Source organism: Rhinolophus hipposideros, assembly GCF_964194185.1.
Source record: "Rhinolophus hipposideros genome assembly, chromosome: 19".
Lineage (NCBI taxonomy): Eukaryota > Metazoa > Chordata > Mammalia > Chiroptera > Rhinolophidae > Rhinolophus > Rhinolophus hipposideros.
The window spans coordinates 44041693-44058109 of NC_138065.1; the positions used below are offsets into that span (position 1 = coordinate 44041693).

Sequence of the window (16417 nt, forward strand, 5' to 3'; positions counted from 1 at the left end):
AATTTCAATATTTTGAAACACTATGCTTCCTTGGCATTTGGAAAAAATGCATCTTTTAATATTTCTGAAATAAATATCTTATTGATCTTATTGTTGTTGTGAATATTTAACTATTAACAGAGAATTACTATTTCTCTCTCATGTGTATATTTAATGTTATTATTTCTCTCCTTCCCTAAAACCCCCAAACAGATGATTAAAAAACCAACAGTGTTAAGCTGCCACAACTCTCCAATGAATGACAGAAAAAATTAAATATACAGAAAAACAATCCCTTTATCACCTAGATAATTGTTGATATGGTTTAATTTAACACTGAGAATGCACATGAGTTTATGTGCAAGCTAAATGAAAGTGGAGAAAATACCAAGTATATACTGAATTCTGTACACCAGGTTATAGTTGCAATTGCATTTCATACTGAATCCATTACAGAAGTTCAAATTAATTAAGGCAAATTTTGCTGCTGAAAAGGAAAGCTGGCCTGTGGGTATTTATATTTCATTTCACAAAGTTAATGTCCATAAAAAAGTAACTAGTTATTTCAAATAGCATTCAAGACATTTCAAAAAGAGACAGTAATGGAATTGAGGGTCAAACTAAAGAGTTGTGGATCCTCGATCAAATTTTGCCACCCACTGACTGCATACCCTTGAGAAAATCAATTCTCTCTCAGAGCCTGTTTTCTAGCAGCCAAATAAAAAAAGTCAACTTTGTAAATGTGTGCCTGTGTTTGTGTATATAGGGATGAGACAGACTGGGCTTGATTCTCTTATGGTTCCTCAAAGTCCAATAATATCTGATTAAGTGATGCTTTGCTATTCACAATCACAGCTAAACGTAATTAATATAACATAAACAGAATTCTTAATAAAGATCACCATAACACCTATGTATAGAAATTACCCATAGACAAGCCCAATAGAACGTGTTTTCTTTTTTAAGCTACATTCACAATTATAAAGCAAAGTCATAAAGCATCCTCAAAAAGAGTATTTGCACTCTAAGTACTTACACAAGCAACTTTTCATTGTTTTTATCAATTTTAATTATTGAGATAATTCAATAATTTGATTACTTACCAGATTTAGCAGTTCTTTCTCTTCCACTTCTGTCACTTGATGCTGTTCTTTCTTTTTGATCCATTTTGGGTGCAGGTCCCAGAATCTTCTTTACTAATTTTTGTCCATCTCGCCAAGATGATGTACTTATCAGACGACTACCACCTAAAATATACATACATATACACATATATATACATACAAACACACACACACACATACACACACACACACACACTGGATTGAATTTAAAAGTTGAATTTTAGCTCTAAGAAGTATATATATTAAATCATACAGGTTTTCTAATAACCTTATGCTTATCTTATGCCAAAGTCAAAAGGCTTACAATCTACTTTTATTTTTAACCCTAAGTCCCCAAAATCAATGAATAATTTGTTTAAATCTTGATTTACCCACATACCTCAAATAAGTGAAAACTGAAGGTTAAGTACCAAATGTTAACAATAACTGAAACCTCAACAACTAGGGCACAGAATCCAACAATTTTGGCACAAAACAAAAATATGTCTTAACTATAATAAATGTTTGGTTTACTAATACTATCACAGTATCTGGCACATAGTAAATTATATGTCTGCTAAACAAACAAATAACAATATAAGCCCAGAAAAAAAACTGAAGAAATATATAACACATAACAAACAGCTAACAGTGATTACTTTTGGAGGGAATGGTATTACAGGAAATTTCACATTATATTTTACAGATATATACCAAAACTACACAATACTTTTCTATGCATAAAACAATGACATTCAAAAAACAAACATCATCGACATTTTCAATTGCCCTAATTATGAAAGTTCATAAAAATAATATTCCAATACATACAGCTGTTTACCAGGAGAAAATCTTTTCATTTACTATTTTCAGATTGTAAAAAAATTAAAATTAGACCATCATCTCAAAAATAGACAGTAACTTAAAAAAAAAAGAATGACATAAGACTATCTAATAGAAACCATAAAAAAATAAACATGAAATAAATAGGTAAGTATTTATATGCAAAGTTATATAAGAAATGGAATGAAATGAAAATAATGAGTAGTACTTTAAACCTAATTAAATTAGAAAAATATGTTTTTACATTCATAGCCAAGGCTGGTAAAATTACAAAAAAAGCATTCTACTTGCTTGTTGAAATATTAAGTGGGTATAGTTTCTTTTTTAAAAACAAAAACAAAAGTGTCAGAAACCCCAAAAGTGCTCATTCACCTTGCTCAAAAAATCCAAGTAATAGAATTGTATCTAATAGGAATTCCAAAGAAAGAAAAAAAATAAGTGAAAATGTTCACTGTATCATTTTTTATAACATCAGAAGTAACCTAAATATTGAAGGATGGTGAATGGTTAATTAAACTATGTTTCTACTAGATGGAGTACTGTGCAGCTGTTTCAAATTACCATTTCTATAAGAAATAACAGAAAGAAATATTCTTGTGGAACAATGCTAGGAGAAAAAGATAAAATTTCACGTATACAATGATTACAATCACATACTATTATGATTTTAAAACTGTTTTAAGGAAGTACACAAAATAGTACTAATACTTTTTTCTTCTATGTTTCAAGTCTTCTGTGATGCTATTTTTATTGTATTTATCATAAAAGACATTCTACTCTATTTAGTTTCTTTAAAAAGGGCTTTTAAAGTTTAAGTGTAAGTAGTTTTAATGAAAACATCTATTATAAAGACACGTGAATTATAAATGTGTTGTTTAATTTAGAAAAGAAATATTTTTGCACTTTGTCATTAACCTCAAACAGTCTATCTAAAATATTTAAAAGGTTTTAAGTCTACTGCTCAATCTATTTATAAGAAACGTTATGTTCTTAAGCAAAATGAGAGAATGGGCTTTTCTTCAATTTCAGCTTAATTTTCTGAATCAAAGGCAAGCAACCATGAGCATACTGGGTAGTTATTTATAATTGTTGGCTTCTTAATATGCTCGGCGGTTATGTCTAAATTCTGGCTTTCTGGAATAGTCTCATGCAGTCATTGGTAGAAGAAGAGCACTTTCACTACAGACAAACTATTAACACAGCTTTTGCGCATCTAATGACTCTGTGTCTTGGTCGTTGCCACAGTGTACACATGGAAATTAGCCTACCACGAAACTGGACAAAAAACAATCTAAGATCAGTGTTCGTAAGTTGAGAGGTCCCAGTACTTCATTTCAGAACTATGCCCGACAACAGTATTACATAGCATCACATGAAAAATAACACACTTTTTAAAGGTTAAGAATCAGTTTACATTCAGATAAATCATACTCCTATAAAATTGTATTTATTTGTACATAGCCAAATGTACAAATTTGGCTATGTACAAAGAGAAAGTCCTTCTCTTCTCTTATGACACTGAGAGTTAACAATGGGAGTAACAAAATATTTTATTTGCCGTTCTACTGATTAGTCTATGACCAGAAAAACAAGTGCCTGGTCAAAAAGCAGTGCCCCATCACTCCTGCTCTCTGTTCCCATAAGACTCTGGACATCCCTATCATACATTCATCATCCTTTATTCTAAGTATCTATCTACTATTTTCCTGAAGAGACTGTACGCTCCAAGGAAGCAGGGGCTATATCCATCTTGCTTACCAGTGTATTTCTAAGCTTAGTATCACACAATGCCTCACAGGTGGCAAGTGCTCAAAAATATATGCATGATAAATGAATGTGTGAACGATTGAGTCAGAACGTCTCCAAACTGAAAGGGCCAAGTTCCCAACTTTCTCCGCTCTCTCTTGGCCCAAATTACTGACATGACTATGACATACTAAATAGCCATTTTCAGTACAGCCAGAAATAGTTATTATTAATGCAATCATTCCTAACAATTTGAGTGCATACCAGATGCCAGGTACTATATTAGGTGCTTGTAGGTATTACTATTTTAGTTTTCACAACAACCACGGGAGAAGTACTACTTCTTTCCCATTTTACATATGGGGAAACCAAAGGACACTAAAATTAACTCATCTGCCAAAAGAACAAAGCTATGTTTTAAATCCGGGCAACCTGGATTGAGCCTGAAATGTGGATCGCCATGGATTCCCAGTCTTGGTCTATTCAGGGTCCAGCCTGACTACCACTGGCATAGGCTGCTATTCTTTCCTTGAGCAACACTTATTCTCTTATTAAGAATAAGTAAAGAGACTTACTGACAATCATAAAGCAATCCTTTTGTATATGAAAGTTTACTACATAAAAATCATTACCTTTAACCTGGTTAATTTCTACTGAAAATGATAGGAAAAACTTTGGTGGAGGTGATACATGTGTTCAGTATCCTGGTGAACATCTGATACTGAATGGGTATCACATATATGAAAACCGATCAAACTATGCATTCTAAATATGAATAGTTTATGCTATGTCAATTATACCTCAATAAAACACATATATACAAAATAATGATACACAAAATGTATGGAATTTTTTTATGTGCCAATGAGAACATCTGGTTAATAAACATTTATTTCCACGTAGATGCTAGTTCAGTAATACGTAACTTTAGGATGCACAAGATATTAAGAAAACTGACCTGTTTTGCACTCTGGACTTGACAACTGTGCTACCTTTTGGACTTTTCGCACTGGCTTGACCACTTTCTTCTCTTTACTTTTCTCAGCAGGTTTCTCTTTCATAGAGATATCATCTGAAAAGCAGAAACATTTATAGTAAATATTACAATGATATCTACTCACCCACTCACCCTACCCCCAGTATGAAAAATGAGTATAAAGTGTACGAGTCAAGTAGGGAGAAAGAAACCTTCACTGAGGCTATTTCTATGACCCATTGGGTACCAATGCCAAGTCTACTTTTTTTTTCCTTTTCTTTTTCTCCCCCAGGAAACCCTTGAAAAATTGAGCTCGTTTTCACAAACTGGAAGAAGCTGCAACAGTAATGTTTTCCAAGCCAGGCTCTGTGGCATCTACAGAATCTCAGAGGTGAGCATTTTCTCAGACTCCAATTCCATTTAAAAATTCCTACTTAACTGCGATATTCATGAACTTCTAAGATAAAGCTCCCTAAAATACTCAATATTCCTAATTAGGCCCTTTTATGGTTATGCTAGTGAAAAATTTCAAGGTATTTTACATATAAATTACTACTCGCTAACTTTTTAAATTTCAATCTAGGGGAATATACTGACTATATATAGAAATTTGAAAATTAGCCTCAATTACAGATACGAATAAATGTACTTTAAAATATATATAGAGCTCCGCATTCTGGGCAAAGTGGAAGTAAGTATGAGTTGAAGGCCCCAAGGCAAGAGCAAACCTAGTGTCTAAGAAATGGCAGAAGGCCCATGTGCATGAAATGGAGAAAGAGAAGAGTAGCAAGAACCAGGGTCAAAGAGATAACTAAAGACCAGATCACACAGCACTTTATAGGTCATTGTAAGAACTTCAGGTTTTACTCAAGAATGAGATGGGAAGTTCCTGGAAGACTTTGAGCGAAGGAGTGATATAATCTCAATTAAATTTTAACAAGCTTACTCTAGCAGCTGCAATGAGAAGAGACTCATTCCAAGAAAGGCAGAAGCAGACACCAATTAAAAGGCTACTGCCGTAATCCAGACGAGAGACTGATGGTGGTTTGGATGTAGGTGATAGTGACAGAGGTGGGCTAAGTGGTTATATTATACTAAAAGATCACAATATTACATATAAGGTATGAGAAAAATAGGAGGGCCAAGGAGCCTGAGATTTGGGGCCTGAACAAGTAGGACAGGATTATCTGAGATGGAGAGGCTACCAAAGGAGTCGGTTTAAGGGGTGTACAGTGACCCCATTTAGTTAGTTGGCTTCATTTGGGATATATTAAGCTTGAGAAATCTATTATATATTCAAAGGGAGATGTGGAACTAGCAGCTGGATTTAATAGTCTGAGTTTAGAGAAGTTTGGAGCAGAGACATAAATTTGGGAATCATTGACAACAACGAATATTTAAAGCCCTGAGACTAGATGAGCTTGCGTAGTTTGTATGTAGATAAGTAAAAAGAGAAAGGAAGGAAGGAAACGAAGGAGGGAGGGAGGGAGGGAGATCTAAGTACTGAGAACTGGGCATGTCAATGTTTAGCGATCAGGGAGTCGATTAGGGAAAAAACTGAAAAGGAGCAGCTAGACTTAGACGAAAACCAAACACTGATGGTATCTTAGATGTCAAGTGACGAGTTTAAAGGAACAAATGGTCAATTGTGTCCAGGTCGCTGAGAGATCAAGTTAGATGACAAATTAACACTGGATTTAGCAATATGGAAGTCATCGATGATCTTGATAACAGCAGTCCACAGAGAAGTAGGAGCAAAAACCTAATAGAAAGGATTCAAGAGTAAAAGGGAGGAGAAAAATTGGAGACAATGACTATCAGGCAACTTTCTGAAGTTTTGCTCTAAAGAGGAGATAAAACAGGCCAGTAGCTGAAGAGGCTGAAAGAGGGGTTCTTTAATAATGACTGAGATAGCAGCATGGTATCACACAGTATGTTGATAGGCATGACCTTGCAGAGAGGGAAAACTTGATGATGCAAAAGTAAGAAATGAGCGCTAAAGTAACATCCAGAAGTACACAAGAGCAAATGGAAACTAAAACACAAGTAGATGGGTTGGTCTTAGCTAAGAGCAGAGTCCATCTACTATAACAAGAGATAAGGCAGCGTGTAACGGGCAGACCTCTTCAAGAGTCCTTGGACATACAGCATTCCACTAATCTATGATGACTCTGTCCTATGAGTTATATTGTTATTATCCCTACTTTATAAATGAGAAAACCAAGGAAGAGAGGTTAGTATACATAGCTAATACGTGGCAGAGCCTGAATTTGAACCCTTGTAAACTGATTCCAAAATCTTTGCTCTTAACTATTACATTATATTTCCTGTCCACATGAGAAAAACATTCTGAATAGTGTCCCAGTAATAACAGTAGGAAAACTGGACTGAACACTTAATGCCACCGAACTTATTAGGAGACTCTCTATGGGGACTTACTAGAAAAATCTCAGGATTTATAGTTAGACAGAAGTGGCTTTGAATCTTGGCTTCAGTTCTGAACTACTCTATGCAACTTTGGGAAAATTACTCCTTGAGCCTCCATTTCCTCAATTGTACAAAATACAGAACACTAAGTACCCAGCATCTGGTCCAAAATGATACTAGGTGTTCAATATGTAGTAACATTATGAGTAGGACCTTTCTAATTCCCTCTTCCAATGTTCCTTACCTTCCTCCTATTTCTAATTTTCTAATATTATTTCCTTCCTGTAATGTTAATTTTGCTTTCTGCATTTTGCCCTCGTTTTTATCTTGTCTGCTGTCTGCCAAATTACTGATCATTTTAAAGACCTCAGAGGTCAAGTAGCAGTGAACTTCAACTAGACTCGGCTGTATTTCCTTGAAATCAGACAGGCCTTACTCTGAAAGTCAGTCCCTCGGCTTAAAAATAGCCTCTTTTCTGCTGAATCAGCGATGTATGCTAATTTTAAGCCTGGAGCAGAGCCGAGAGGCTGAGACAGCCTTCTAACTGAAACCACCACTACTTTAGCATACCAAACAGAACAGGGAAACATCTTTAGTTTGGTGACAACTTTCTGTTTAAATATTATAAGTCAGCATGCATGATAAAACACTCAAAACCGTAGAAAGCGCTACACTCACCTGCAAAGTGAAGCGCTAAGTCTCGATACAGTTCTCTACTCATGTTTTGAAACTCAGCCTCCTGCCACACTTTGCCGTCAGGCGTTCGGATCTTGGTCTCTGAAGGATTGAAGCCTATGTATACCAACAAGATAAAACATTCTTATCAACGTTGCTTTATAAGTTTTGTCTGTTATACTGCTTTAAGTGAGATAAAAATTAACATACTATAAAATTCACTCTTTTAAAGTATACAACTCAGTGGTATGTAGGATATTCACAAAATTAAACAACTATCATCACTATCTAATTCCAGAGCACTTCATCACCCTGAAAAGAAGCCGTGTATACATTAGCAGTCACTCCCACATCCCTGCCCCCATTCGCTGGCAACTGCTAATCTACTTTCTATCTTTATGGATTTGCCTATTCTGGACATTTCATATAAATAGAAATAGGTAACATGTGGCCTTTTGCGTCTGGCTTCTTGTCTTAGCGTAAAGTTCATCCACTGTATAACACGTATCAAAGCTTTACTCCTTTTTATTGTCAAATGATATTCCACTGTATGGATATACCAACTTTTGTTATCTATTTATCAGCGGATGCACATTGGGGTATTTCTACTTTTTGGCTATTATTAATAATGCTGCTGTGAACATTTGTGTACAAGTTTTTGTGTGGACATATGTTTGCAATTCCCCTGGGTATTATACCTAGGAATAGAATTGCTGGATCATATGGCAACTCTATATTTAACTTTCTGAGGCACTGCCAAACTATGTTCTAAAGTAGCTGCACCGTTTTACATTTTCACCAGCAATGTATAAGGGCTCCAATTTCTCCACATCCTCAACAACACTTGTTATTGTCTGTTGTTTTTATCATAGTGGCCCCAGTAGGTATGAACTGGTATCTCACTGTGGTTTTCATTTGCATTGCTCTAATAACTAATGACTTTGAGCAGCTTAATAGACTTTTAAAGAGAGGAATGCATAATTACTACATAATGTGTTGATAAACACTACTTGGAAAAAGTAAGCTTCTGTGAGATAAAGCAATGTACAATTGTTCAAAAAGACTAGAAATGGAGAAACTAAATGGTAAAAAATGTTAATCATACATCATAAATTTCAGAGAGTCAAACTATCCTTCTCAAGATGAAGAGAGACTACACTGCTTATTCTTCTTTACTTTGAAGACAGGCATTAATTGCTACCATCTGCCTGATTTTGCCTATGGCTGAACAAATGGACAAGCTCCTGTACGCACAGGCAAAAATCATGTGAAAAATACGTCTTTAAAACACACTTGCTCAATTTCTCAACAAATATTACACATGTGCTATTTCCTAGGAATTGCCATTCTGATTTCTTACTTTAAGTGGATCACTACTCTTTAAGAAATACAATGAACTTGGAATGTTGTTTTGCAAAATAATAAAATAATGAATATGGATGATAACCAGAGTCGTATAAAGAGTTATATTTTCAGGTGGCTCAACTTCTCAAAAACTTGGTAGCCAATAAATGTGTAAAACTGAATCAATATAAAGAATAAGCCCGAGTCAAAAATTGGTAATAGCACTTCAGAGGTGTTAGATAAAGTGTACTGGTAAGTTAATTACACATCTAATAGAAAATAATCTATTCAGCTCTTAGGCACAATAACAGAAACTTAATTTCACCTGATATTTGTGGCACGGGGCATACAATTATGTCTATACCTACATAAGGAAAAAAATTTATAAACAATGTTCTTGCAAATTACAGTTTGTCATAGAAAGTGTGGCAATTCCATGGAAATCTCTCTCAACGTTTCTCTTCATCATCACCCCCATCCCATCTCTATAATCAATCCTATTATTTTTTCTCCTCTCCTCTTTAAGAAACCTTTGTCTCTATGGGAGCCTGTCCTTATATTTGCATCTTTATAAGGTAACTTTAAGAAGCTTTCAGTATCTACAACGGTCTTTCTGTCCCCTAGTCTTTATTTATATTCTTTGTCTACCTTTTTCTTAGCAGTTAAATTCATTAAATAGAATTAAAAATTTACTGAGTGTTTCCTTAAGTCCAAGACACTGTACTAAGCCCTGAAATAAAATAAGGATGACCAATATAGGCTCGTAACCTTCAGGGCATTTACACCAGGGAAAAAACACATGCAAATAACTAAGTATAAGACAAGAACAAATCACAGACACTGTTCAGTACTTCAAATTTTAAAGCATAAGCACAGAACACTTCCTATGTCCCCTTAAAAAATAAAGCACACAAAAACATAAATGAAAAACCATGGTCCAGAACGAGTTTAGTATGCTAACAACTGTATAAAAAAAGAAAGAAAATAAACCCTCTCCCTCTTATTTGCTGGTATATGCAAAAGTTATCTCTGGAAGGCTACATGAATCGCTAACATAACTAACCTCCAGAAAGAGGACCTGGTGATTGGAGTACCTTTTCAGGCACCCCCTTTTCATCTTTTGACTTCTGAACCAAGTGAATTCATTATGTATTCAGACAAATGAAATTGTCACTATAGAACACAGTAGATAAGGATGCTTTTAATTTTACACTGCCAAAAAGTTGGCAGAAAAACAGTTATTCACTATTGGGAAAAATTAATCCCATTGCTTAAGACACTGCAAACCACATTGTTATAATTCCTCTAATATATGCTACATTCCATAAATTTAGCCCTCCAAAAGTTGTATTTATAAAATGTTAATATGGAAACTAACACATTAAAAAATTAGTAAGTAAAAGGAATACACAAAATCCAGTCACCAACTCAGAGAAAGTTATATTTAAGATTTTTACTCTGGTTTAGTTTGTTGGGTTTTTTTTTTAGATTCTGATAAAATTATTAAATAAAATATGGATATAAATTGACCATCTTAACTTTGCCTCACTGCAATAACTTTGGAATTTTAGAACTTTAACTTCTAAAATGAACAAAGCTTAAATGTACAATCTGCATTTAATGGTTCTAATATAAGTATAGCAAAAGTTTTGAATAATCACTATCTCAGAACCAACAAGAACATTTTGACCCCACCATTTGCCATTTGCTCTGTCAACAGTGTGGACAATTATTACATGGTACACAAATAACTAAAAAGATATCAAAGAATTTTATTAATAATACATTAGATAACAGAGCAATTATTTGCTATACTTAAAAGGAACTGCTCTCAATTTTATCACAAATTAACTAGAATAAGATGCAAATTATCTATTTTCATCTAATTCACAATGAGTACCACTAGCAAAACATAATAAGCAACACAAAATAAAACTTATAATTGCTCAAACTGTACACAGTAAAATTTGTTCTGCAGACAAAAATGACTAAAGAAACATTAGGACTATAAAAAAACTATAAAAGTGGTCAGAGAAAAATTAGACTTGACATAAAAATACACAACAAAATTGACTACAGCAAAAATTGTCCTAGTTTGTTAATAACTTCAAAGTAACAGAAAAAATCTTGACAATATTTCGGTCTTCAAACATTTATCTAGAAAAACTGAACTTGAAACAATATGCACAAAAGAAAGACTACAATAGCAGAAGTTTTAATGACAAAAGTCTAACACAGACGAACATGATCGATGAATCAACTCTTTATTGAAAACATTACATGGATGACCCTGTGAAAATAATTTCAGGAACATAAAACTACAAACTCCTTAAAACCATCATATATAAAAAATTGACTGGCTAAAAAAGCAAGAGAAATGAAATGCCTTTCGCTCTGAAAGGCATTTTCTCAATGGAAAACTACCAATGTTGGTATAAATCCAACTTAAATATTTGTTTTCTTAAACATGATGGTAGCGGCAGCAGGATAACTCAGTTGGTTAGAGCGCAGTGCTCTTAACAAGATTGCCGGTTCGATCCCCACATGGGCCATTGTGAGCTGCACCCTCCACAACTAGATTGAAACAACTACTTGACTTGGAGCTGATGGGTCCTAGAAAAACACACTTAATTAAATAAAAGTTTAAAACAAAACAAAAACATGAGAGTAAAAACCCTTAGTGTTAAAATAACAACAGGAACCAAATGTCAGTGCCAAAATATTCTGTAACTAAATATTAACTGGAATTGACTAGATTATCTTTTAAATATTACTTCTGAAAGAATTCCTAATAACAATCCAAATACAACGACAGTGTAAGAGCAATATTCTTTCAGTTCTCTGAAAATGTACTAATCTTTATTTCCTCTTTTGTTTAACGTATTAAATGTTCCTACAGTGGTTCCCAAACTATAAAAGACTCTGACAGGCCTTGTTAAAAATTTCAATTCTGGACTCTACTCCCAGAAACTCTGCTTTAGGTCTCGTGTAGGATCCGGAATCCGAGTTTTGAACCTGCACCTGGACTTAATTTCTTATTCATATGATCTGAGAATTACTCTCCATTCTAAAGACGATCATCTCTCCTCAAATACATCCTGGGGAGAAAGAGGAACAGGGAGGCAGAAGGAAAGCGAGAGGCACAAAGACCAATGCTTACAAACCTTTATACGCTGGAGCAGGTGGTGCTGCCGCCACTTTCCTGACTTTTGCGGTCACTGAGTTATCAACATTAACAACCATTACTGGGTGGTCGACATGACCCAGATTCTGGCCCCGGCCATTTGTTTCTTCTGAGTGTTCCCACTGTTTTCTAATCCGCTCCTTGAGTTTTTCCAGTTTGATGTCATGCTGTCGCCGTTTTAAGAGATCTAATCTTTGGGAATTACAAGGACTAGTAGAAGAGGGAGAAGAGTCAGTTAGCCGTAACATTTTTGGATCAGCATCGTGGCCCATGTTACTGACAGAAGCCTTCAAATTGTTCTCAGTTCCTTTTGTTCTATTGGGCTTTTCTTCCTCAGTTCTCATAGGAGCTACCACCTTCATCAAACATTCAGAATTTTGCAATGCATCAATTGCTGGTCGATCATTTAAAAACCTAACCACAGTATCATTGATGACAGATGATTGGGAACTCTCAAAATCACAGCAACACACATTCCGTTCTTCTCGATTGTTTATCAGCCGGTTTCCATTCTCGGGCTTTTCTTCGTTAACATCCACACAATACACATGCTTTGACTCTAAAGAGCTGGGACTTATATTGGAAGGTGTGCCATGAATTTCCCTATGATCAAAAAATAGTTTTAAATAAAGAGTACAAAAACCAGTCAAACTGAAACTAGTTATACAAATGGATAAAACTAAGCTAACATTAGAGACCAAAAAAACCCAGAAATTCCAGTAGGTTAAAAATAATAAAATTACTACTAATATTAAGACTCAATGCTCAATGGCCCTTCTATCAAGTTCTAAGTCATAATCTGCACATTATAAAATAAGGAAAATGCGAGAGATGTTTGGAGAGATTTCCTTAAGAATCCCAGAAAATAGGATTACAATCTGACTTTGGATAATCACTTGATACCTTTTACCAAAATGTATTATTTCACTCCTTTATGAAACTTAAGTATACTAGGAAAAAAAAGTTCTCAAATCCTGGCATTTCATATGTGTAACTTCTAAATGACACAAAAAATTAACAAATAGATGGGAGGAGAAATAAAGTGGAGGTACAATAAATATTTTTCTCCAAATAAATGTGGTTAGTAAAGTTAAACCTCTCTGAACCACAGACCATTTTTTGGGCAGCTTCGAACTATGTAAAGCATATCTAGAAACTCCAGAGGAAGCAAAAAGACTAGACACAGCCAAAGTCATTATCACTAAGTCCATATTCTCTGTTCACGAAAGCACTAGCAAAAGCCTCCCTTCAGAGACTATTTTTATTTTATACATCATTCTAATACGTTATATTTTATGAAAAGAAGCAGTATACGAAAAAGGAGGTTAATGAATACAAGACTCAGCAGTAAGAAGAGCACATGAATCATGAAAAAATAACCAACAAAATTAAAAAGGAGACATCACAACAGCCTCGACCTGCAATGTCTGAAAGAGGAGACATTAGCCATGTGGCTACTGAGCCCTTGGAATGGGGCTAGTCCAGATTGTGATGTGCTGTACTGTAAATCACATACCGAATTCTCCAGATTGAAAACAAACAATAACAAGAAGAATGTAAGACACCTTTGGGTGTATGTACACATGTTCCTACTAAAAATGTCTGCATTACATGTGTGGCTCACATTAAGGGTGTTACTGTACAGCACGGATCCAGACGGTTCATGTCAAGGCGTAAGGCACCACAACAATTCTTACAGCCATGACTCTATTACAGCATCAAATGGTAACTGTATCTATTGGATCTAGTGTGAGTATATGAGTCCTTGCATAATCTACAGCTTTCATCAGATTCTCACTGAGGTCCATGACCCAGAAAACATCAGACCCTGTTCTGAGTGGGCTGAGAACTGAGTCCTGAAGCTTCCACTAGATATCAAGACTAACTGCAATTATTTTCACTATCTTGACCAGACTGTAACAATTCACAGTTTAAATGATTTAGGTTTAGAATTAGCACCTGTACAGAATAAAATAAAGCATAAAAAGGTAGGTTACATACCATGCTTCATCTTAAAAAGGGAAGGACAACTGAACAAGAAGGGAGGGAGGGAGGAGAAATTTCATTCATTCATTCACTCACTCATTAAGTATTTGTTAAATACATATAAGTGTATTCACTATACAAATCTTTCAACTTTTCTGCAAATATGAAAATATTCATAATAAAATGTTGGGAAAATATTTATGGAATACTTAGCAAATGACAGGCATTAAGATAATGCTTTGAGAATCAGATAGATTTATAGCCTTACATAAATAAATGTAATAGGTAGCTATGGAATCAAAATATAATGCAGTATGAAAATGCTCTAATAGAGGAAGTTATATAGTATTATAGGAGCACAGAGGAAGGATTAAATTGGCTGGGGGAATGAAGTGGCATAGAAATAGATCTCACAATGTTTCATACATAAGGCGATAAAAGATGAGTTTGAAGGGATGAACGAAGTTGGCCAGGTGAAGGGCATTCTATTCATAGCTATCCTGTAGGTATTTTTTTATTTTCTTAAAAGAAAATTTACACAATTTTAAATATCAGATAGTAATCTTAGCAGGAAGAATATTAAAATATAAAAAGTCAGTAACTTAGTTTCAATTCTGATGATAGTGTTTCTAGGCAAGTTGTGTAATATTTCTGTAGTTAAAGATTCTGAACTCTGATTATTTTTCAAATTTTTTCTTTCTCAATTTTTCTAAACTACAAACTTTTACCCAGATTAAGTCCCTGGCCTTCTCTCAACATTTTTTTCACCATTTTTATCACTTCAACACTGGTGAAAACTCCCAAATTTATATTCCCAGTCCTAACCTTTGCGTACACACTCCTACTCAAATTTTCAAAAGCCTACTGAATATTTTCACCTAAATATTTCAAAATTGCAACAAATTAAACATAATGAAAACTGAACTCATGATCCACCTCCATCTCCCAAACCCTTTCTCTCAAATTTAAGAGTACAAACATATATACCCAGCACTATCAAACACCAACATGAAACTCCTTGATTTATTGACACTTTAAAATACTAAAAATGCCTATAAATGAAACAAAGAAATCTAAGGTGCAGTGTCTATTACTTATTACTATTTACTAATTCTAACAACAGACATTTATATCATTAGTAAAATGTTCCTCAAACAAATACAAAACTGTAATTTTATCGGTTGAATATCCTATATTACTAGCTAACACAAACACAAAACATTTCATATTATCCATACTATCAAACTTCATACATCATGCTTGAACATCTGATTGAATAAGTCGCTGAAAGGAGCCACTGGCAAAAAGGTAAAACAATAAACTAACATTCGCAAGAGGAAATTTTAGGTAACTGATTAATGCTACCAAAAGAAAACAAAAAGAAGGAAAAAAACATTAAGGGGAAAAAAAATGACACTTCCTAGTAATTTGTCTGTAGGAAATACATTACAATGGTGGCAGTGACCTGGAGCAAATATTACTACTTCTTCTCCCCAAACATTTAATCTGTAAGAGTAGAAAGTTAGTATTTCATAATATAAAAGATTTTTGCTTTATTTCTTAGAAAAATGAAAAAGGTAATAATACTAGAAGCCAGGGTACTATGAAAAACTCAGGAAATAAACTATAATCTTACTGTAAATATTACAGGTTGACTCATTTGATAACTTTTTTTTTTAAAACACTAACCGGTAAGAAGCCAAAGGTTCACGAAATTCCACACGATTATTTTTCTTTACATTACTCTCCAGGGTGGTGGCTCTGAGAGGACTACGAGATTTCTCTTTTCGTGATTTAGAAGATTTGGAGTTTGGAGCATTGAGCCAAGAATCATCCAGGTATCTACCATCTGAAGGAAAAGGAAATCTGTGAGAACATATGATATAAAATATGATTGTCTCTGAATGTGGCTAGTATCTAAGGAAATACCTTAGGTATCTATTATTTCTGCCATCTCCAGTTGGATATTATGTAAGTAGATGAAAAACATTTTTTGTTAAATTATTACAGTAACTCTATAGAGAAAGACTGTATTCTAATCAAAGAATGCAAAATAAAATTAGACATAAAATTTCTTTTTGTAAGGCTGTCACTCACTCAAAAAACAAGTATCAGATAAACCTAACAGACTCACAGGTTGAAAACAAAAAAATC

The 16417-nt window shown here is 34.2% G+C and overlaps 1 protein-coding gene across 8 annotated transcripts in view; it reads right to left on the reverse strand.

The window, feature by feature from the left end:
* Positions 1–16417, reverse strand: part of CEP350 (centrosomal protein 350) — a 110398-nt gene that overhangs the window by 74642 nt on the left and 19339 nt on the right. For all 8 annotated transcript variants that reach the window (XM_081027003.1, XM_081027000.1, XM_081027004.1 and 5 more), the window contains 5 exons: positions 15953–16112; positions 12258–12880; positions 7753–7866; positions 4630–4743; positions 1083–1226 (listed from right to left, as the gene is read on the reverse strand). In XM_081027003.1, the coding sequence (XP_080883129.1) occupies positions 1083–1226; positions 4630–4743; positions 7753–7866; positions 12258–12880; positions 15953–16112 (1155 nt within the window). The remainder of the gene's footprint in view (positions 1–1082; positions 1227–4629; positions 4744–7752; positions 7867–12257; positions 12881–15952; positions 16113–16417) is intronic.